Source organism: Cyanistes caeruleus, chromosome Z (genome assembly GCF_971803275.1).
Source record: "Cyanistes caeruleus chromosome Z, bCyaCae1.hap1.1, whole genome shotgun sequence".
NCBI classification, from domain to species: Eukaryota; Metazoa; Chordata; class Aves; order Passeriformes; family Paridae; genus Cyanistes; species Cyanistes caeruleus.
In genome coordinates, this window is record NC_141732.1 from 19,628,790 (window position 1) to 19,653,974 (window position 25,185).

A 25,185-nucleotide genomic window follows, 5' to 3' on the forward strand; every position below is an offset into this window, starting at 1 on the left:
TCAAAGAAAGAAGGCTGCAGTGTAAATCTGCCTTGCTTTTTTTTTTCCTTTGGTTAAATGTACCTTCGTGTGTGAGTTGAAGCAACCTTTCAGCTGTTCTAACTCATATCCAGGTCATATTAGTGCTCTGTTCAATTAATGATGTCTCCCAGGAATAAAACTTGGCTGCTGGGGAAAACTGACTTCCGCAGACTCAAAACCCTTCTGTGGTAAAAATTGTGGTTTTCCAACACAAAATGGAATGAAATTATATGTTATTACAAACAATCTAGTAGTGCTCAGGATGAAGTGCTTTAATTTTTAAGCATCTTGCTGTACAAAGAATATAACTAACTTTGCAACTCTTTTCCAACTTGTCTTTTTTTAAAATTTCACATAAACACTGCCATTAGCAGAGTTATAAATAGGGAATCTAAGTAAGAATGTATAAAAATGCAAACTCTGTTTGAAGCAGAATAGTTCCAGTAAGCAGTTACACTGAGCCACAATTTTGTGTCCTTTGTATTCCATTTTTAAAGTATTGCAGAAAATACTTTGACGGCTTCAGAACTTTTTTTTTCATACTTGAATTCCTAACATTTAATTAGGGTCACCTAAATTGGAAGGCATCACAGGTGAAAAATAAAACCTGAAATTTCAAATCACATAAATATGAAATTCAGAAACTGCATAAATAAACTAAACAGATTCCATACAAGCAAACCCCACACATAAAATTTGATAGATCACAATATGATTTCCCTATTATGCTAAAGGTTGTACTTCATAATCTATAATGTCACAAGACCAAAGATTTCTCCAAACTGGTGAAGAAAACCAGCATGGGAAGCCATAACATGAGAACTATTTTTCTCCCTATTTTTTTTTTTTCTTTTCTTTTTTAATTTTTCTTTTAATTTTTTATTTTTTTTTTAGTGGCTGTGGTCAGCTGCAGTGGCAGATTTGAAGTACGTGAAAGAGAGAAAAGGTAGTGAATGAAATACAAATTAATAAAACCACATTTATGGTATTAATAATTCCTTTGTATCTACTCAAATATATAGGCTAAGAGCTAGAAACAGAACCTTCCATTTAATGAAATGGAACAGAATCTAAAAGGAGGCAAAATCAACATTTTCAACATTTTCACTCTGAAATTCTTTTTAGTACCATGCAATGGAGTACTACAAATACTAAAGAGTTACTAGGATATTTAGTCACTGGCACATTTTGTCTCCATCACCACATATAAAGCTATAACACAATCTTGTCTTTATGTCTATTATAGCAACTATTTGAAGAAAAATACTAGTCCATATGCACTAATACAGATTTCCCACTGGTAGAGCCACCGAAGGTTACTAAAAAAAAATGTAAGCTTTTCAATGTTGTAAGAAATCACAATGAGAAATCGCTTTGTTGTAGATCTTGTAAGGCATAACTGTTCTGAAACTTTCAACAACGAAACAAAAAAGAATCAACTACCAATTTCAGTTCATTAAGCAAGAATAGTGAGAAAACTTACAGCAAGTTGACATGTACACACACACAGTCTTATCTGCATTAGCAGATTGTTCGGAATGAACTTCAGAATTTTAAAATGGAGGTTAAGAGGACATTTCAAAGTTTAAACCAACCCACAATAACATTATATTAACTTTTCAAAAGACCTTTGTTTCTGATAACTGCATTAAGAAAACACAATTTTAATGACACAAGTGTCACACTACTTAAGATTCAGGTCTTCAATTACAAACTCTTATTCTTATGCTTGTAACTCAATAACAAAAAGTATTCTGTACGGAATACTGGGTCCAAGTGTCTTCACAAAAAGCAGCATGAAAGATGGAAACATATGTTCATACATATAGTTCATATTATTATGAACTCCATGCAATTTGAAAGTACTATTGTGTACAAATTTCTTACTTCCTTCAAAGAAAATGGCTGACCCCACAGGAAACTAGTTTTCTTCAGAATTTAATAGCATCAATCTCCTAGAACTTAAAAACATTGAGTAGGATTTGGGTTGAAGCACTCCATCTTAAACCTGCAGGTATTATCCAGTAGAGTACAAAGTAATGTAAAAGGTTCTGAAATACAGATTTACCTGAAGAGCTCCCACATTTCTGCTGCTCCGTGAACCACATTAGAGATACATATTAGGCACAAATCATGTAAAAATACATTGAAAAAATGTTTGTAAGAGGATTTTTTTTGAGCTAAAGGTACAAGGACTATGGAGCTACACTATTCATGGTTTTTAGAGCTGAAGGAGCTTGACCCATGTTAAAAAATAGACTTGTGTCAGCATGCAGAAGTTGAGATTTTATTTTTCATACTACATTAACTTATGTTCAGGTTAACCTGATACCTCCCACAACCTCTTTCAGTGTTCAAGAACTGACATTGCTAAGAGAAGCCTGGTGAATGGAGGAGGTGACCTACAGTACTCTGCCGGGTACAGCAGATCTAGACAGCCTTCTTAGTGAACTATAAGATGTTACAAGGGTGTTATACATCATTTAATGGAAACCACCTGTGCTCAAAATTGTTTCATTTTACTTCAACACTGCATTCTCTGTCAGCATTTCCACAGTGTTTCCTTCATGTGTAGGTAAGCATGGAGATCTTTCCTGCCCTTAGAAGGTTACTGTGACATAAGAGGTTCCAAAGTGTGTGATGTCTACATAAAGATACTGGATGAATGAGAAATATCTTCCTGTAAATGCTTAATTTTGTTTCAGAATATATCTCAGATCTTACTTTGCTTCCAGTGCCAGGGCAATGATGCCTGCAGCCATAGGTGCAGAGGCTGAGGTTCCAGTATGGCTGTCTGTGCAACGCTGCCTCAGGTCTGTAGTAATCTGGAAGAAATTAAATGTGTGAAATTATAACACAACTTCAGAAAATAGAGCATGTTTCATTTACTTGAATGAGTCACATGTATGTGGAGGGTATTTTCTTCTTTAACAGCAAGGAAAAGAAGATATATGATGTTAGATGTTCTGAACTTGAAGTCTCTCCTGAATTTAGATAGTGTTCTTTGTATTGCTCCATGGCATGATCAACAAAGATACTTTTAAATCACAAGAACATGCAGAGGGGTTTGAAACTGCACAGCTGCAATTCTGCCCTTTTATTTGGATTTATAGAGGACTTTCTCTCCAAGGTCTCAAAGCGCTTTACAAATAGAAAGGAACTACATCTTATATGCAGACTACTTATAAGACATATACACTGCTTATACATGTTTTAGAGACTACATAGAGGTATGGAGGATTTGAAAAGGTTGCCTGAAGTCACTCTGGAAGTATGTGAGACAAAAGAATACAATTTGGCTCATGCTAAGCACCCTGTTTAATCTTTAATTCACTTCTTATGCAATAAATCACATGAAATGAAACAGTAATTCATTGGAAAATCCCGATGTGATCACAAATTTGCCTCAGCCATCACCAGCCAATTAGATGTTTTCAGTTTTAAATTGTTACATCTTAAGTATAATTACATGCTGCACATATTTTTGTATGCAGTCTAAGTGGACATATAAACTGTAATGTGCAATACCAGCTAGACACACAGCCTTCTACTTAGTGTTAGGATGTTTCTCTCTAATAATGAATTTTAGGCAGATGCTTTCTGTAAGAATATAAATCACATAAATGTGATTATTCTAAATCTTGCTTCTTTAAGGAAGTGTCAATCTGAAATGATTCTACTCTGTGCTTGTCTTGCTGAAGAAGCGATTCTTTGCAGGAGCAAGGCAGCAGTGGTAGGATGTCAGTACAACCTAGCAGAAGCTCAAACAAAACCCATGCAGACTGGATGAAGACAGCAGTCTTCAGCAGGCAAATCTCAATGAAGGTGAATGACCTGTGATGTCAAAACTTATTCTGAGAATTTCAGTCACTGCAAGACATAGAATATCTGCCAGAGGGGCAGAGAAAAATTTGCTTATGTAACATCTTATCAAACCACACAGAATTATTGTGTTCTAATTCACCAGTGTTGTACTACATTTCCAGCATAGATTTGCACAAAGATGGGAGGAGAGGATAAGAGGATCAAAAAATTGCAAAAAAGCACAGGGTATGCCAAAATGCCTGTCTAACTTTGACGCCTCAAGATACATGAAATGTGGTCTGAAAAACCATCTGAATCTCATCTGGGCAGAATATAAGCAAATACGTGCAGGAGGTATAGGTTTCACATTCATGTTAGCCATATTCAGTATATTACATGTTTTGTGTAAGGCTGATGAAAACTCTCACAACATGTAAGCAAATGCAAGCTCACACAGAAGATTTCTAACAGAAAAGGAGCTAACAGCACCAAGAAAATATTGTAGGAGCAAGTGAAACAATATGGAAACTACTAAAAATTGAAAAATACTTACAAAACCATTTATAATGTCGGATCCTTAAATGAATCAACTTACCAGAGGCTGGGTTTCCTAATTAATGAAGTCTAGAAAGAACTTTTTTGCCCCCTATCATTTAATGTTCTTCACTGATGCACACCTTGTTAAATAATTTCTTCTATCTGTCATTGGCTAGAAGTTGAAACCCCATAAATAAAATGTTCATGTAATTTCCTTCTCTCTTCCCCTTTTGCCTATTGATTGTCTATTCATTTAGAAGTTACCAGTGTTGGGAAAAGCTTTAAGCATGGAAATTGCATAAGTGTAGTGACAATATTAAGAGATGAAACTGAAGGAGTAACAGCCCTAACATTGCACTGCTTTTATGTGCAAACTCAAGTAGTGATTATCCAGGTGGAATTAAGATGTCCAAGTACTAGATGATGACATGCACCCAGAGACATATAAGATACAGGTACCCCATTTGGAAAATACTGGTCAGTGCTGTGGCAGGGACCAAAGGAAGGCCAGGAAAAAGAGAGGGTGCAAAATGGATTAATACATGCTCATGTCTTTCACATATATATATAAATACTTACATATATATATAAATACTTATATATATAGCAAAATATATATATTTATATGCATAAATATATACAAAGTATATATACATACTTTAGCCCTGCATAAAAGTAGTGCAGTGGGTGCTTTCCTTGGAGGACCTAAGGCAACTAAGCATCCAGGAGCTCAGGCAGAAAAAAGTGCTGTCATAGCAGCTTTTCCCTAAGGGACAGCCTCTGTCAATACAGTGAAACACACACTGAATTGTGCTGTCCTTGTTTCTCATCCTCTGGAAGAGAATCCTTCCAGACTGATTTTACTGTCCTGTCACCACAGATATCAAGCACAATAAGCCATGACATCTCTTTAATTGGCAGCATTGTCCCTCTTGTTCTAAGCATATACTGTGGCACCAATTTCAACTACAGACCCTTATCTTGCTTTCAACAGATACTTCAGCCAAAAATGTGCTGAGAAAGCTTTATACGCGTAAATCCCATTTCAGCTAGTTCAAAGGAAAGTTACTGACAGCAGCTGAGATGTTTAGGTGTAGATTACCTCCAAGATTTGAGGCATGGTTTTCAGCACAGTGGATTCAGAGTCAGAGAACTGCTGCATTTACCCCAAGAAAAAAGAGCATATGATCACCAAGAGATGAGCAAAATTCAAGAAGAAGAAGGGTGCTCAAATTCCTGAGCAACAACATCAATCACAATAAAAGGATATGGTGTTTGATAGCACCATGAAGCTGCCATGAGTGTATATTAGAAGCCATTCTGATTGTTAGGGTGGGGAGAAGGAGAAATTTAAAAATCTTCCATTGAGTATAACACAACTGCTGATCTGTGAAAATGCTGATCCAACTGCACCAGAAAAGCCCATGTAGTATTTCCAGGGCCATGACTTACTACAGCTTCTAAGTAAGTTGAATCAACTAGGTTGGATTGAAAACAATGACAATGTTTCTGGTACTTGCCTAGTTTAATCAATATGAAATTAGCCACAGACACCCTGATGAAAGGAAGAGAGGAATTACTGCAGTGCACTCTAATATCTCTCATAGGCATTGGTGCAAAGTTTTCAGAAAAGCTAGGCATTTATTAAGGGAAAACATCTAGACATACTGTAACAGTTTTATAGAAGCAACTTGCTCTGAGCAACTTGCTCTCTGAAGGAGATGCCATTTTTGTTCAGTCATTATTAAGGTTGAATCATCAATCTTTCCACAGTTTTACCAACTGGGAAATTAAGGAATAAAGTAAAAAATGGGATTTCTCTTGGCAGAGAACAAGCTCATGTACCCTCTCCCAAGCCTCAGCCTTTCTTAGTATTTCATATTTCATGACATGAGTTTTCTGAACTGATTTAATTTTTTCTATCTTCTGCTACAGTTCTTCAAGACATGTTGATTTTTGTGAATCTGTGCCCCTAGAAATGAAAAGATTTTAACAAAAATATATTCTACAATCTACACAGCCTATGCATCTGTATGTACCCAGAACAGAAGTCCTGTGTAGACATTGTGTCCTGTGATTATCTTGTGCATATCTTGATAACCTGAGTGAGTTTCTGAAGAACAGGCTTTTGTGCTTGAAGAACTGTCAGGAGACAGGATGGGCTTTTTTTGCTGATGTTTCAGTTGTTGTTGTTTTCAGTTTTTAAGTTTTTTCTGCTTAGAGCAGAAGTTTATCAACAAGCAGAGAAAGAAAATCAGCAGATGAATTGCTATTTATCAAAAGATAACAAAACAGGTGGAACATTAAGTATATGGATATTTGCAGGAAATAGGTCATTAATAGGCTTATAAATTGTATCTCTGAGAAACTTTCTGATGTCAAAATCTTAGTGTGTTACGAAATCATTCAAAAACCAAATTCAAAGGAAATGCTTTTGCGCAATGTTTGATAAATTAAAGAACCATATAGATAACTATATTATGTGGTGCTTAACCTATCCTAGCCACATGGTGTGGAGGGGGGAAGCTATCTTTAAGCATGGTTCTATGGTATTCAAAGAAGTATATATAGTACTGTAAAAAAGAGAATAATAGGAAAAAATACCTTGACAACTGCATATTATTACAGAAGCCAATACTTCTGTACTCACCGAGTTATGAGAGGTAACATCCATAATGAATTATAATTTTATGGTCTTTGTCTACTGTCAATTAGTCTCTATCCCACAATGCGAGTTTCTATGTCTGTAACTAGGCCAGCACTTTGCAGCTACATTTGAAAACACCTAAAAATAATTCTAGTTCTTTTCCATAAGAGTCTGTGTAAAAGACATACATCCATAGACATCGTAGGAATATTTGCATGTTTTGAGCATTTTAATATATCCAAAGGGTGGGAACTTGGATCATAAGAGCCTAATTATCACTGCAATAAAACTCAGTACAGTGTAAAGTCAAACACACTTGGTTTGTGTTTGGTACCTTTCCTGAACAACAAGGAAGTCACCTGAGAAGGTGTGTCTACCTGTAACTGTTAACTTAAGATATTTTAAGCTGTCATTCTATAAGACAAGAAAACCCCTCCAATACTAGAAAAACTTCTAGAATACTGTAAAAATACATCCTGTATTTTTAACAAGCAATTATAAAAAATGGGTAGTAATGAAAAGAGAAAAAAGTGTTTTGTGTAGTTATTAAAGTGTTTGTGATTCTATTACTCCATATTGAAATCAAATAATTTCTGTAACAATTTTTAGTCTACAAGGTGAGTTTCTGATACTTGATTACTGTTTGTTCATTTACCTTATAATACATTCTGCACTTACTGGACAGAAAAACAGAGAAGAAAACAGAAAAGAAAGATATTTGGCTAAACAGTGCAAGAAAAAATAGGAAGGAACTGTGGAACATGACATTATGCAACCGTAACCCATTCACTATTCCTAAGTCTTGGGTAGGTATTTCTGCACTACAACACTGCAGAATCTCACATGATACTGAAATCTGTGCTGTGTTACATGAAAAAAAAAAATTAAAAAAGAAAAATAATTTACTTCATTTGATGTTAGTTGTAAGTCCTGTGCCAGGTCACTTCCTTCTGGTTTACTGCTGTGGTATTTTTGTTTCCTATTTTGAATGTAGGAGTCTCACTCCAACAAAGTTATCTTATGATCTGATAAAATATTGTTACTCTTCAAATTTTGGCACAGATTTGAGCCCTGCATTGTTTGTCAACTGCATATAAATTTATATGCAAAATAGAATTTGGGTAAATTTAAAAATAATCTTGTTGTTCACCCTGTATTGTTACATTTTTCACTTTAAACCTGCTGCAAGCTCTCAGCTTCTTGTGGAAAGATATGAAGACAACCTCTGACTCAAAAGGAGCATCAGTTTAAACAAAAGTGAAAGACATGATGTAGTGAAAAGGTTGTGTGGTACAACAATGAAAACTAATACATATGATTTCTAGACTGTTCTAGCACTTTACAGCAGTTTAAAAAATTTAGTATTTCAAATTTTCAGTTCTGTTTTGAGTACACTTTTTGTTTCAAATAAGACTTCTTTCCAAGGTAAATGATATTTGATAGGCCTTTAGGAAGACTGAATTTTGGTAGACAAGCTGGAGAAAAGAATAGCAATACAGTCAGTATTGCAATGCTCTTAGAAGACACTATAAGCAAGACAATCACACAGGTAATAGCAATATTCCTTTCTCCATGTAAGGGTGTGTATGCTGAAAGGACTTCTCAACAATCAGTTTGAAAAGTTGGTTTCACAATTTCACTGAATTTCTCACTGGGTTGTAGCATAACAGAAGCACACAGTCATCGCTTATATGGACAACTGTTTTACACCAACACAAACAGAAGTGATTTATCTTCACTATGCTGTTTTGCTTTGTTACTGAAAGTACCTGGAGGGTGAACAGCCTTGCATGGCATTAAATACAAAGTACCACTCATAAAACATGGAAGAGTTGTGTGTTTCAAAAGTCAATTGATAGTATAGTACAGGAAAAAGGATCTTGGCAGGAATTTTTATAGTCTGGTTTTCAAGCATTTGGGATCAGTGACTCTTATGGCACATGCAACTGCAAGGTTGCTTTGCACAAGTAGTCAAGGATACATTCTGATAAACAAATGATCAATAGACCTGGGTTAATTCTTATGGCTACTCAGACTTACACTTTTGCCTTTCACTGTGCAAAATGATGCACACTGTAGGACTAAAACCGGCATATGGAACTTAACTGCTTTGAAAAGAATGGAGGATCTAACTAGTAAATGAATCCAGCTGACTAGTAAAAACAATTGGTTCTTATAGAATTAATGGAATTCAATTTAAAATTATTTTCACTTAAGTCTGATATTCAGTGTGAGATCTCCAAGGGAGACTCCAATTAAGAACATTTTTAGAGGCATATTTTTCATTATTTCAATAATGTTTATGGAAAATGTCTTCCTTACTTTTCTAATTATGGGATAATTTGTGTGCATTCTATATATAGCTATTATTACCTCCTTTGTAAGGTATACAAAAATCCTTTGTAAGGATTTTTCAAAAATCTTGCAGTAAGAGATTAATCTGCCTGTATTAGCACAATGCAAAGTTCCAAAGTTCCAAAGTGAAGGGTATTATTCTTTGGTAAACTAAAAATTATATATGCTTATATTCCATGAGAAGTCTTTAACAATAAAGGTGAGATCACCTCCAGGTGTTTTTGATCCTAGTGCAAGACATAAGGGAGTGAAATGTCAGAAATTAGCAATGTTCTCTTACTGAAATAGTAAATCTGTAAAAGCAGAAAGTCTGTGTAAATTCAAAAAACTGGATGACTACCATCAAGAAAATTACAGCTCATCAGAGGAATCAGAGGAATGCAGAAAGCTTAAATTAGCAATGTAATAAAGTACAAATAATGACTGAGAAATACAGAGATATTTTACTTGATATTAAAAACATGAGCAAAGATATAAAGGAACAGCAATTAATTACATTTGAAGATAAAAGATGCAGAGAGGCAATAAGGAGGCACAAGATTAAATGGTGAACCTAAAAAATAATGTGTAAGTATGTTTTATTTAAAATACACCAGAAGCAAAAGAATCCCCAAACTATCTTAATTGTCCAGAGATAATAGTTTATAGTGAACAGCTATTTCTCAGAATGTTCCTTTTTGGAAAAAAAAAAGGTCCAAATTAAATTTTCAAAGAATAGAGAGATGATAAATCATCTCCCTATTTTTCTCTATTTTAAATAAGAAGTTTAAATCAGAAAGACTGGAAGTGCCACAGACTTTTACAAGAGCTGGAAAGGGAACTGCTGTGTTGTTTTTAGCAAATGCTTGAAAACTGCACAAGTTCCAGAAAACTGACAGAAAACCTGCATAATGTCATTATTTTAAAAGGGTAAGCAGTATTGTCTTATTAATATCAGCTATTTCCCACCTTTTTATCTAGTATAAAATGGCTGATACAGGACTGAAACTAATTACTAATACATTAATTAGCTAGTAGTATACTCAATGGTGGATAACATAAGATGTTGGAAAAGGAATCTTGCCAAAGTACTGTACTATTTTTGTCTGGCCGTCACTTTGGCTGAAAGTGATATACTCAGGATTTTACAAGAGACATCATGTAATATTTTTTTTAAAAGTATTTAAATTTAAGAAATTAAAAATATACATGATGCATAATACCTTGATTTAAACTGGGATAAGGTCCAAAAATGTAAGCATATATAAAAGATTATAAGCAGAGAAATTATATACATCCTTATAGAAGAAATTAGTCTTGTTTCTAATCAGTCTTCTACAAACTGGTTCTTGGCCATAGTATGAACTAAAGCTTTTACCAAAGACATGGAAGAAAACACTAGCACCTTCTGATAAGTGCTGGAGAAACTTGGAAAATGACAAAGTGATGATGAAGGCTGGTCTGAATTGAGTGCGAAACCAGCCAGTTGTTAATGGTGGAATAAGGAGACCCTAAGTATCCCTACATATTTCCTGGAACCACCAACTTTGAAAAAGAGAAGCAGCAGCTCTGAAAAAATGGGCTGGGCATCACATAGTGATGGACACATTACATAACAGTGACACTAACAATTCAAGTTAGTTACTTTATTGTTAGTAACTAACAACAACAAGTACTAACAATTCTCAGGGTCAATATATAAAGAGACTGACGTGGCACATACAGACACCCATTTTCCTGTGCTTTTGTTACTGAATACTGCTGCTACCTGACTGGTGTGTTTAGCTTGGACTCTAGCAGCTTGTAACATGAAAAAGAGTTTATAAGAAAACATGACTTAGAATGAAACAAGAAGCTTACCTTGCATTATCAAAATCAAAAGGGATTAACTGGGCTACATGGGCAGAGAGAAGACAGACAACTGGAGTGGTCTTCATACTAGCAATAAAATTTGTGACACCAAATGCTTATACATCAAAGCTAATGGGGCTCAAAGAGCAAACAGGAGAAATCTTTTAATGCCAATGAATAATTAAAAGCACTTACACTAAATTTAAATGGACTTTTTGTCACTGAAAACTTTGAAAGCAATATTGATTATATTTATACAAATTGTTGTTGACTTGACAGCAACTGCAGGATTCAAAGGACTCAGGGAAGTCCTACAGACTTGGCTAAGTTGAGGTCAGGAGGGAGGACCACAATCCCTTCTACTCAGCTTATTAGTCTCTCCTAAACATAAAGAAGTTGGTGAACATCTTTTAAAGGATGGTGAACGGAATTTAATCACAGAAGTTATTATTTTTAGTTATTATTATTTATCAGGGATAACAAGAAACATGTTTAAGAAGTGAGAGAGAAGGCTTCAGTGAAGAGATGCAAGAAAAGAACAGAAAAATCATCCGAATGAAGAAGGATCTCAGAACAAATTTTAAACAAAAATTAGACCATCTGAAAATAACAAAGAATCCAAGAAGGGATGGCCAGCATCCCAGAATCCTGAAAGACAAGGCAAACAGTATTAAAAAAAGCATAGAGGCTAGTATTTTTAACTCTTTATTGACACCAAGAGAAGAATCTGCTAAGGACCAGAAAGAAAGAAAGAAATGTTAGATGAGTCCTTAAGAAAACATATGGAAGAAAAAAGCTCTCCAAATCCTTCAATTTTATGATCCAGAAGTAATAAATTTTGGTTAGTTAAGCACTAGAATAAATAAGCAGGGAAGAGGACAATAATAGCAAACCTCATCAAGCTGAGGTTTAAGGTTTAAAAGGTTTAAAAAGTTAAAAGGAGTAGAATGTGAATACTGGAATATATCCCGAATGCATTCATTTTGCAAAGGCACATAGGTTGTACAAACAATAACGATATCAACAGATTATCAAACAGAATTAAAACTATTTGTCATTTGCCAGCAAAGATAAGAACAATAGGGAAAACAGATGCTGGCTGCTTAGGAATGAGAAGAGGAGCAACACAGAAAAGATGAGCACTGAGCCTAATTTTCCTTACAATATATTTCCAGAATAGGCAGCAATATGTCAGTAATAACTGACTGTCACTGAATGTAAAAGAGGAATGATGCTGGGTCAAAACAAACCTGAGAAAATAGAGATCTATATATCTAGGTAAACTGCTAATACATCTGTAAAATGTGAAAACTGTTGATAAGTGGTTAACAAATGGAAGATATTAGTATAAATGATTTCTCTTTCTCTCCAGCCCCCAAAGTCGCTGTGTAAAATACAAACACATATACATGAAAAAAAACAATTAAAACCCATACTATTTTCCTGTCATAGGATTCTCCACTGCTGTATGTTGTAGCTAGTGTGGACGCACATTCTTCCAGATACCATGGCTTCTTTCCGCTTTCAGCTGTACTGCTTATGGATATAGTGTAGATGCTATTGGTGTAGCCATCACAGGAGCAGTGGTCTCGACTTCTTCCACCATTTCCAGATGCCCAAACAAAGACTGAACCTAAGCCTCTTCGTCCCTGTTTGGAAACAGTACAAAATATTTGATTAATAATTCTTCTTTTCTCCCTCGACTGTTTAATAGCCAAGTCTTTTCCCCAAAAAAGACATCTCATGAGAAAGATGAGAAAGAAAATAAAAAAACAACTACCCAGAGAAGAATTTGAAATGAGAACAGGATTTATCAGATTTCAGAATCAGACATCAGGAAAACTAAGAAATTGAGAAAATGAGTATGTATGAACACAGTTTTAGAAACAACTTCTATGCAGTGTTTGTTGGTCTGCATCTACATTATCCAGATGTACCAAGAAAGTCATGCTGGAAACTCAGATGAAGGAGTCTCATTCACCAGCACCCCCAAGTCCTTCTTGAGTCCTTAGCAAGACTGCTTTTGATCTGTTCATCCCACAGTTTGTTTGGGAGTTGTCCTGACACAGGTGCAGCACTTAGCACTTGATCCTATTAAACATCACAAGATTCCCATAGGCCCATCATTTGAGCTTGTCCAGGTACCTGTGGATGGCATTCCATCTTTCAAGAGTGCCAGCTGCACCCCTCAGCTTGGTGTCATTGCAAATTTGGTGAGGATGCACTTGATTCCTTTATCCATGTCATTAATGAAGAAAGTAAGTAACACTGGATAACAATACCAATGTGGACTCCTGAGGGACACTTGTTACTGATGTCCATTGGACTCTGAGCATTGACCACTGTCCTCTGGATTTGAGTGTCCAACCACTTTCTTATCCAACAGTCCATTTATCAAATCCATCTCTCTCCAATTTAGAGAGAAGGATGTTAAGGGGGATTGTCAAAGGCTTTACAGAATTCCAGACAAATGACATCTGTAGCCCTTCCCTTGTCCACTGACATTGTCACTCCATCATAGAAGCCCACTAGGTTGGTCAGGCAGGACTTGCCCTTGGTGAGTCTGTGCTGGCTATCCCAAATCACACCCCTGTCCTCCATGTGCCTTAGCAGAGCTTCCAGGAAGATGTGCTTAATGAAATTCCCAGGCACAGAGGTGAGGCTGACTGGTGGCTCCCAGTGCTCTCCTTTTTACCCTTTTTAAGGCTGGGTACAATGTTCCCCTTTTTCCAGTCAACTGGGCCTTCATCTGACTGCCATGACTTCTCCATTACTTTTCAGCAAAGTAAGTTAAATAGCAAATTCTCCTGATTAGAGTCTACATAACGTTATGCCTCTAAAATGCAAAATTTTGTTTAGAAACATTTCAAGCAGAGAGAAAAATCTCAAGGTGCCAAGTTTAATGTACTATGAAATCCACATTCTTGAGACAGGATCAGTCTGAATATTACATTTTTCTCACTTTCTTGATCTTGGCTAATGCACCAACAAAAAAAGCAAAGTAGCAACATTTGGTTGGCTGTTTTTTATAAGACAACCTTTATGAAGTGTTACAGCTCTCTTTCTCCACCTTTATTCTTCACACACGGGCCTTGAAAACAATATTATGTAATTACATATGACTAAGCTGATGCCCCATGGGATATTTAGAATAACCACCACTACAACCAAGATAGAAGCAGTGAGAATTCAGGGTAATCAAGCCATAGCTTCCACTTAAAACAAACAAACAAACAAACAAACAAACCAAAACAAAAACCAAAAAATAAACAAAAAAAGTCCACAAAAAACCCCTCCAAACCAAACCCCCACATTTTGTAAAAGGAATTCTCAAGAAGATGCATACAGAAAAATGTTCTACTAATGATGGTCTATCTGTCATTTTTCTGCTTTTACCACCAGATGGTTCCACGTGCAAACCACAGTATAACATGATTTATCCCATGCAGTAAAAACCTTATCATGGCGGGGTATGACTGTATTATCAGTTTGTTTGTATGGAGAATGCGTCTCTGTTTCATTAGACGTGTACTTGTACTGTTGTGCTAATAATGAACAACAAGCTGCAGAAACAGGTATTTGAACCATTTTTGGCCAAAAGTGGTGAGAACATGCCAATGGATGTTAGAAATTCAGCATTTATAATTTAAATATTATAAGCATCAATTTAGACTTTTAATAGAAAGGGCAGGGCTTTAAAACTAATAGCCATTTGCACCTGGATTTATGTTTTCATGCTAGGTTTTCTTTGGTAAACAAATTATGGCAAATATTTCTTTATAACTACTGTCTCCTGTAAATATGTACAGGATCAATGTCACTGTTATTGCAATAAAACGTAAGTACCAGATGCACTGACCAATGGAAAATAGTATTTTCTATATACAAAGTAAGAACTGCCATTCCTCCAATGCATTGCAATACTGCATATATAAGAGCCCAGAAGTTCACAGAAAACAACAGCATTACCTTCAGATCAGAAAACAAGTTAGACACCTTGTTCCTAGAAGTTATTTGGCAAAGCAAATGACAGTCTTAATAAAAAAAACAAACCTCCAAACTAATTTCAACACTTGTGTTCAGGAGAAGTCTGGATATGGTGCCATGTGATATAGATGGTTTAGGGGCTACAATGGTAGTGGTAGGTGAACAGTTGGACTGGCTGACCTTTGAAGGCCTCTTCCAATCTTCATGATTCCATAATCCTATGATCCTATGAACTTGACTAAAATAATTTGTCAAGTAAAAAAATTCTCATTTGGTTCAGCAGTCCCAATCATGCTTAGGAAAATAAAAAGTAGTAAGTAACTATGTCCAACAAGTAAGTAGAGCAGAAGAATCAGCTGTTCTACTGTATGTAAGAGAATGTTGTATCATTTAAATAAAGACAGTTAAATAATATTTGGACTGTGTTACAAAGTTAAGATAAACACACATGGAAGGCACTATGTAGCTTTTACTGTTTATTTAAATCAATCATTTATCATCTGCCAGGTGTCCAAGGTAATCAAGACAAAAAGTCAAGCCTTGAGATGCCAAGAAGCCGTGTGTCATTTATTATCCAAAAGCAAAGGTGCATTTACAAATCATATGGACAGAAACTGAGCAAAACTAAGAGCTAGTAACTCCTCTACAGAAGAGGCATAAACCAGTGCTGAATGGATGACCAGCAAAGTATGCTCAAAGTATGCTTGTCTCATGATTTTAAAACTTCATTCCCTCTCCCCTGGTCATAGAGCTGTTTCTGCTCTTCCATTTGCAAAGACAGCTAGGGACTGCCTCCCATAAACTCTGCATGGTGTCCATAATTCTGCACTTGTGCTTGTCAGTGCACCAAATCAGACCACTATGAAAGGTTCTCCTTTTTTATAATCTACTTTCTTAACTTGCATAAAACATCGTATCATTAAAAAAAAAAATCAACTGTCCCATTATGCAAAAGAAAACTATTTTGCTGATGACTGTGACTTGCTATTGACACAGTCCAAATTTCTAGTACATTTTCTGGACAAAACCAGTGTGCTCAACAGACAGCTGGCCTTAAATGAAATGGACTCAGGACTTTCACAAAGAGACCCCCAAGGCAGAAATTGCACTTGCAGAAGCATGTAAGAAGAATCTTGGGGCATTCTGGCATTTTTTAATTTTTTTTTCTCCTGCTATTGCCTCCTTTTCCTCGGTCAGCAAGTTGCAAGCAGGTAAGTGACATAAAAGCTCCTTTTTGTTTTTCCTGCTCACCAGCATGGACAGGTTAAGTCTGCCAAGAATTAGAGCCAGTACGAACATGCTCCTAATGACATGCACAGAACTTCCTTATACTGTTGCAGAAACATCCCCTGATCCAAGTGTGTGTGTTTATGTATACACGACATCTTTAGGAGTGAATGAATTAGCAGCTCTGGCAGGGACCTTTATAAGATAGAGGTCACACACTCATTGAAAGACAACCAGCAGTTCCACATCCTTTTATGCTGCTAACAGCACTTTTTAAAAATACTCTAATAAAAACTGTTTCCACCTACATAATGTAGTATGACCCAGTGGAGTAAATTTTAATCACACTATTTTTGAAAGTTTAGACTTTACATTCATTCACTGCTTTTCAAGTCAAGTTGCCTTCATCCAGCCTGTGAATCCTGATTATTTCCAGCCCAGGAATCAAATGCCCCAGTAACGCTCTTTGCCTATGGAGTGACTTACTGTCTTGATAGATGTGATCAAATTTACAAAGGCACAAAGAAGAAAAGGTGAAGGAGCAGGAAAGGCAGAGGACAGAACAGCTGACCTAAGTAATTAGAAGTTACAGGGGTGGCAGCAAGGGAGAGGTAATTTGGCACCAATATGCTGGAAATTGCACACCAATGATCAGAAAAACAAATCATGAAAATGTAAAATTAAGAGAGAAGAAGGGACACTCTATCCACACCTAGAGCCTAAACATTTAATTTCCTCTATTCTCCCCAATACTGTTCTAAAATTACTTAACGTTTCCAAGAACAAAAACTACCGCCAGAAAGTAAAATTGATCCTGAAGAGGAAGCTGAAAAAAGCATGGTACGACATCTTCCTTAAAAACTAATTCCTAAAGAGAAAATGTTCATAACTGAATGTGCAGAAGAGAGTCCAGTATTCTGGAGACCTAAAAAGCCTACTATGTAGGCATGGTTTTTAGGTTCAGCACAGTACAATCACTGTAGTGCCAGACACCAAGGAACACAGCATCCTGAGAAATACATCTGCGAGATATATCCCCTTTCTTCCAGTTTCTCGTGATATCTGCACTCTCTAGGATCTGGACACTGCTGCCCTGTACAGAGACACAGCACTGCCAAGCTGTTCACTGTCAGCATTTTGCTTTTGACCAGTAGTAGCTCCTAGCTCCTGCTGAGTTTCTACCAGCCCATTTAACCTCTTATCTGGGAGTGAAAAACAGTCTGGCACAACATCCTTAAAAGACTCTTTTGTAGACTGCACAGCACTGAACTTGAAAGTAGGCACCTCTCCAAAACCAGATAATGGTAAGCTGAGAGTTCAAGTTAGCAATTCTGAAGTGCTACTAGAAGACAGCCAAACAGTTTTTTATTTTTTTTTAAAACAGTCTTCTTAGGTATCAAAAGCAAAAATTCATGAACAAAAGGAAACATTTCTCAGGCCATTAACTCTGTTGAGTTATCCATACTTTCAGAAAAACTCATGTATGTGCATCAATTTATTAAAAAAATGCACATCTATGGTACCTATGAGGAAATAAGCAATGAGCCAAACAGATATGCATAAATAAAAATGCATGTGTGTGGGAATGGACAAAAATAGACACCTGTGCTTTTATATTAGAAGTTATGTTTTTGCTCTTAGGAAAAACTAGGAAGCATAGAAAATGTTTTCTGTTGCTGGAACACAGCAATATATATACACACATAACACATATGCAACAAAAAATATATCACTACCTACAGAAACTATGACTACCTTATATTGTTGGAAAGGGAAGTGGTTGCTGGTTGCTAAGAAAGGTTACTGGCTACATCTGAACTAGCTCTCTAATTAAGAAAACAAAAGACAAAATAATTAACCATGCTAAAAAAAAAAAGGAAAAAAAAAAGTATTTCTTTTCTCTCTGAGGATATACCTTTGAAACACTGAAGCTATAAAACATTCTAATGCGCATATAACAAAACCCCATATTGAACAGCCACAAGCACATATGTATTTACACACTAATTATCAGGATATATCACTGGAACAATTCAGTATGTAGACTTCATGTGGTGTATTTTTTACTTTACTCTTCACTAGAAAAGCAGGTTAAACAGTTCCAAGATATTCCCCACAGAGATATAATTAGTGCAACCAAAAGAGCTGTTGGCTGAAACCTGAAATATGAACATGTGGAATACTGGAATGAATTTCTCATTTACCTAAACAAAACAGAGCCAGCTCAAGAACTGCAAGAATCACAGTTCTGGTTGAGGCTCCCTCTCTACAGTATCATTACTATTGTTACCAGGATGAAACAAGTTGTATACTGCAAACACAATGTGGTAACACATGAGTTTGCTTTGCCAAAATTTTTGTTGTACAAAGAGTCTCTAGTTAATCAGAGGTGAAACTGTCAAGTCAAAATAAACAAGCAACACACAGGAAACCTATCAGTGTGAGAAGTGGATACGAGATCGATGTTATACACAAACACCCAATATATGGGATGGGTTCAGGCAGTGTTCATCGCCTTTATACTACTATCAGATTAATCACTCTAGAAAGGAGCCCAGGGCTGCTAGATCCATGCATCTGTTGTTTCATTATTTACATCTTCCTTGTGAAAAAATTCAGGTTTAGAGATAAATATCTGTTGAACTCTGGGGGTTAACAGAAAGAACCTCCTGTTTTATGCAAATCTAGCTATTTTCAGTAGATAAGCATGAAAATATGGCTGCTTCATTTCTACTTTTGCAGACTGAGGACTTAAGTAACAACTTTGTACAGTTTGTATCCCATAGCGTTCATTTAAGAAACAATGTACAGGCTGTGTGGAAAGCCATTGCCCTCACAGTTTTGTGCCTTAAACAGTTAAATTCGCTGCACAGAAAACTTTTGACACCAAAACTCCAGTGATTTCCATTCCAGAAATCTTTTTTCCTATGTGATACATAGAAATACATAGATACTATTGTTGTTCAAATATATGAGTGAAGTGTGTATGTGACTTGTTCACACAAAGAAACCAGATTCATGTTTCAAAAAGGTATGCTCTGAAATCTCTGTATTTCAGCGTATGGAAAGAAATTCATTTGCCAAAGCTGCTTTTCAGTATTGTTTTTTCAATTAAGATTTACTCCACAGAAAGAATGGTGTGGTTTTGGTTTGTTTTTTTTTATGTTCAATATATCACCTGTTTCAGGGTGGGCATCCAAAACCAGAGGCATTTTGGCAAGTCCAAAAACAGCAATGCTATTCTGGCTTGTTTCAACAGTTTCCATGAGATGAGATGAGGTAACCAAACAGTTTTGGTTTCCCCTTTGTGACACTGTAAGGAAAATGGACATTATGGGTATATTGATATATTTTCCTGTAACTCTCATTACAAATTTTCCCATCTTTCAGGGTTTTTATTTTGGTATATTTTCCTGTAACTCTCATTACAAATTTTCCCATCTTTCCGGGTTTTTATATTTCAATGAATGCAATGTAAGAATATTTCTGAAATATTAATTCTTTTTCTGCATATTTTTTTTTTTACTACATGCTGCCTATCTGTGAAAAAGCTCATTTTTCACAGAAAGCAAAGGAGAGCAATTTTAAGGTTAGCTTTGTGTGGGGAGGAAAGGGTTGAAAAGTAAATTGTTTTAGCATTGTTTTTGCTCAGAGACCAACCTGGCACCTGGGAGATGTCAGAAGATAGTCAGTGTGAGAGAATTCACGTATTTGTGTTTGCTTTGGGTTGTTTTCTGTCTGCTGAAGAAGAAATGAAATTTTCTCAGAGTGGATAACAGGATGTTGTAAAAGACCTAAAAGCATTCTTCCCGTAGGCTGGGGGCCTCTTTGTAAGGGGGGAAGGGAGATAAGAAGTTTTGAGATTGTAAAACACAGCCTGGTGAAGACTTATGCATGCTCCAGGCTCTTTGATATGTAATGCAGGGCTCAGGCCCTGCTAAAATAAGCTTAGTTATGTATACCCCTCTGTTTCTTTGTAATTCTCCAGCCAGTGAGGTGATGGAATAAATCCATTCTTTTCACTTCAGATGTGGGTCGTACTTGTCTTGGTGTTAGCTGCATATATTTCATTCACATACACACTTTGCTCACATATTTCCCCAGTAAAATAAAGTGCACCATATCAAAGTTCATCCAGGTATCACTGAGCCTAAATACAATTTCATTTACTGGAAGACAATATTCTGAATTCTACTTTGAATACAAGAAGTTACTAACTGTGTGTAAACAGTAGAACAAAGGATTACTATTACTAGCTTAAGGATGTGCTAATGTAATCACCTAACCTCATTTTTGATGGGCAACCCCCATTTGTAGAAAACTATGCATCAAGCTTAAACCACATCTGCAAAGTCAAGAAGGCGTCTGAGATACATCTGCCAAATGCAAGGTAGTCAGACCTAGAAATTAGGCTTATTCGTAAGAAATAAAGGAAGGTGAACAAACTTTGCAAAGCTTAGGAAGACAATCAGTTGGGAATGAGCTTCCCTAAAATAGCCTGTCCATTGGACTGGTAAGTAAGGTCTATATGAACTTGTCCAGGGAATAAGGAAGCATGTACACATAGAGAATGCTAAAACTTGCATGTCCCATTCTGGTATCTACACTGGAAATAATAATGCCAGAAAACAGAAAGTATGTCAGAAAGAACCAGAAGAATGAAGTCTTTATTTGGAAATTGTGACTAACAGAAAGAAATTCAAAACACAAAACATTAGATTAAGATTGCAGAACAGATTTTAAAGGACAGTAAGTGGCACCTGCGTTACTGGACAAAAGCTTAAAATGCAACATACACTTCAGAATTTCAGATAAACAAGTTTTTGTCTGGTAACTTATTTTATGCAGAGAAATGTATTAGAACCAGACTGTCTGGCTTCTGCCAAGATGTGTTGATCTGCAAGAAATCAATAATGAAACAAAAGAAAATGAACATTATTGTAACATCAAGAGATGTTACAATATGGAATGGAAATGATTGTACGGGAAATAATACAGGCTCTGCAGGACAAACATAGAGGTCAAGGCAGTTATGAGTAGAGTGTATAAAAGATGAGCTCAGAAAACAAAGTTATTAGGTATTTTGACCTAAAAGAGAAAGAGCATCTTAGAAAGTCTAGTAATCACCATCACCTGCATACAAGAAAAGAATTCAGACTGCATGATGTGGAGAAATGCTACTCTAATGAGAAAGAAGATGGGTGGACTAGTTTTTAAGTGAGTGTGGCACGTCTGCCACATCTAAATGAAGTTTGAAAGGAGACTATTCTAAAAATATATCAGAAACAAAAATGGAGTGAGGGAAGGTATTTAAGAAGCACAATTTATACCCAGGAACAAACGGGCAGAAAACTGCACACAAGGAAATCCAGTTTTAACTTAGAAGAAAATCTCTAACCAATAGATTAATGTTAGCCATGAAATGTTTTTCCAACAGAATCAGAGGGAAAAGAATTCTGATTTGTTCTAGAACATAAAATGCTCAATATATTTATAGGGCACAATGTCTGTGGTGGTACAAAGCTGTACTGGATGACCTACATTGCCATTTCTTGTTTTATGTCCTTCATTTCAATTCAATTTATCTAAGTGATCACTTGGTCTAAATCTGTAATGACTTACATGGGGAATTTTCTAACACCATAAGATGCACCATAAATGCAGCAAAAGAGGCATTTTACAGTGGAAATCAAAGTAAGATATTTAGATGAACAATAATCGTTAATTATATAGTACTAATAATAATATAGTAACAATATACTGCTATATCATTTTCAGTAGTGAAGGCTGATACTGCCTTGCAAAGATACAGACATGAGATTTCAGTTAAGACTGGCTCTTCCTAAAAGATTTAGAGAAACCAGAAAATAATACATGGATCAGGAAAACAGGGATATTGATGAAGCAACAACTGGATGAAATTTTGCTGATTTGGCATATGACAAAAGACAGGTGCAGATGATAGATGTTAGAACTGTGAATATCAAGCCAATGGTACTATGTCTTGTGACATCAGCAGGAAGAAATACAATGATAAAGTACTGAAGGACTTTTTCAAGTTCTATTATGTAATCAGCATTCACCTCTAGTACAGATCCAAAGTTTAACTCAGTATGTTGAAGTATATGTATATATCTATATCTATATCTATATCTCATCACATATTCAGACTTTATATCATAGATACATAGGATACATAGTATATATGCAAATTATATAATAAATAAATGCCAGGAACTAACACTAGATTACTTCAGCATACTGCAAGTCATGTCTTCTGAGGCCATCCCCCAGGCACAGCACTAATTCCTTCGATTGTTTTTCAACAAGTATTTTTTGCCAACTAATTGGAGTGCAGGAGGTCTCATGCATGCAAAACATATCTATACATGATCACAGACATGCATAAACACAGATATGTGTTATTTAGGCTCAAACAACAGGTGTCAACAAGGTGAAAAACCACAACAAGGAGTTTAAAAAATAATTTTAAAAATCTGCTGTGTATCACTTGAAATGCACTAAAAAACAGCCGTTTTGACCAGAAGTCTTCCTGATGTAACTTCTGCCTTTGATTTCTGAAATGCAATTCTCTGGGAAAGTAAAAAAGAATAATTCCTCTTGGTGTAGGCAACACATCCTACTCAAAATGATGCAGAGACATGATGACAGGACAAATAAATTTAACAGAAAGATCTGTAGTAGAACACTGGGAGCAAACCTTTGCCTAGACACTTGCAAGAGATGAGCAACTCCTTCCATTTTTGGAGCAGAGACATATAGTAATGATGATGATGATAATAATAAATGTGAAAGCCTTCTTGATTTCTCCTTTTCTTCCCTTTTCTCCCTCACTCTCGCACATGGGTAGGATGCTTAGAGTGATTTTAAGAGAGACCTTCTGCTCCCAGCAAGCACTATGAACACATACTTTGCAGCCACAGTTGTCGAAGCAAGAGATATGAGAAGGGGCAGTGATGATGGGAGGGAAGCCATGAAGCTGAGTTTGCACAAGAGGTTCAGCCATTGTGTCCATCAAATATTTCGGCTTGAGTCCAGCTCGCTAAACAGAGTGGTGTCATGGCAGTAAGATAAAGGCCTCCGTGCCAAAAGTTTCCATAAAGATTTCTATTCCTCTCTACCCTCTCTAGGTTATATTAAGGATGACCTGACCAGTTGCTGATTTATACATATTTCCTTATGTGTACTACAGAAACAACATAAAGCATGTGACTGATGAGACATTGGAGAGTGAGATAACCAGCTCTTTGAAACCCTTCAATATAAAACATCCACAGTGGGTGGTCACATAGCCAGGAACTTGACTATTAGCTCTTTGCCAAACAGCAGTGAGATAACAAATCTGAATATCTGTAATTATTTCCTCTCCAAATGATGTTGACACTACTGCAGAATATGAGGCTTATTTGCATGAATACAAATGAACTAGCCTGAATGCTGCATGGCAGAGCCATGAATCAGCAAGCTCAGCTCCATCAAGTGTTTATAGCATTGTGCTTACTGACTGTGAGACACCAACGGGCATCTTAAAAACATACTTAGATTTTATATTTATGAATCAAGGAAGGCTTTTGTGCTCTCCATTTTGTCCCAGACTCAGCACAGACTTATTACATGATGTGGCCATAATCATGCTAAGCCTGTTTGTTCTTGAGCACCAGGTGAAGTATGACATTACATACCAAATCTTTCCTTGAATATGTTACTTTCAGATATACCAGTAATTGTTTGATTTTTTGGTCAAGCAAATTCTGCATGATTACAATGGATTATTTTTTTTTAATATTATTAGGTTTACAAGTTCTAATGTATTATTAATTAAAACATAATTGTCTAGAATTTTCCACATTTATGGCTACACTATTTTCAAGAAAAAAACCTTCTCAACTGAAAGCATGATACAAAGGGAGTTTTATATTTGCACAGAAATTGTTTGATAGCAAAATATCCAAGGCTTCTCTTTGAACTCAATTATGCAAATTTAGTAAAATTAAACTAAACATCCTTAAAGATGACATAAAATCATAGTATTTGTGAAAGATTTAAAAATTTGTTTCCTCTTCCATTACCTTGGTCTTGGGCAGAATTTTTAAGTGTATTTAACTTATGGGCTCATTTCATGAATGCATTTACTCCTCAGTAGCCTTTCTTTAAATAGATTTGTCTGTTTCAATTCAAGGCGTGTGTTGTCTCTGTGAAATTCTACAGAAAAACTATGCAATCATCTTTGTTATTTTCTGGAGGATTTGAAAGGTGTAATCAAATTAGCTCAGCAGATTTAAAAATAATAATAGCTGTGAAACACACAGCATAAGCTGTGTTAATTGGAATAATATGTGCTTAAGATAAATCAGGTACTTTTTCCATGGAACTCAGTCTCTCAGGGAACTCAACAATGGATGGCTGTTGCATCCATTTCATATTTACACAATGACTAGAATAAATTTAAAATAATAATTGATTTTGATTATGCTCTAATTGAAGTTGTTATTCAGCACTACCTTTGATTTTCCTAATAAAACCAGCTGGATATAATTTCTTCTTCAGATGTTTTTTGGCATTTCCCTCTGCTGTTCCATTTAAAAATTCTAATATACAATTGTATGGGTACATAATAAATTAAGAATATTGGTCTTCAAACTTTGTGTAGGTCTGCAAGAAGGTTTTGCCGAATTTTCCTGTACTGGTGTGTCCCAGCTAACCCAAAATGTTATTATATTCCATATCTATTTGTGCCCAAACTTGTTAGTGTTTCT

At 35.8% G+C, this 25,185-nt stretch overlaps 1 protein-coding gene across 3 annotated transcripts in view; it reads right to left on the reverse strand.

The window, feature by feature from the left end:
* PCSK5 (proprotein convertase subtilisin/kexin type 5) overlaps positions 1 to 25,185 on the reverse strand; it is a 230,250-nt gene that overhangs the window by 105,955 nt on the left and 99,110 nt on the right. For all 3 annotated transcript variants that reach the window (XM_086868934.1, XM_086868935.1, XM_086868936.1), the window contains exons 8-9: positions 12,631 to 12,843; positions 2,746 to 2,846 (exon numbers count right to left, since the gene is read on the reverse strand). In XM_086868934.1, coding sequence (XP_086725060.1) covers positions 2,746 to 2,846; positions 12,631 to 12,843 — 314 coding nt within the window. The remainder of the gene's footprint in view (positions 1 to 2,745; positions 2,847 to 12,630; positions 12,844 to 25,185) is intronic.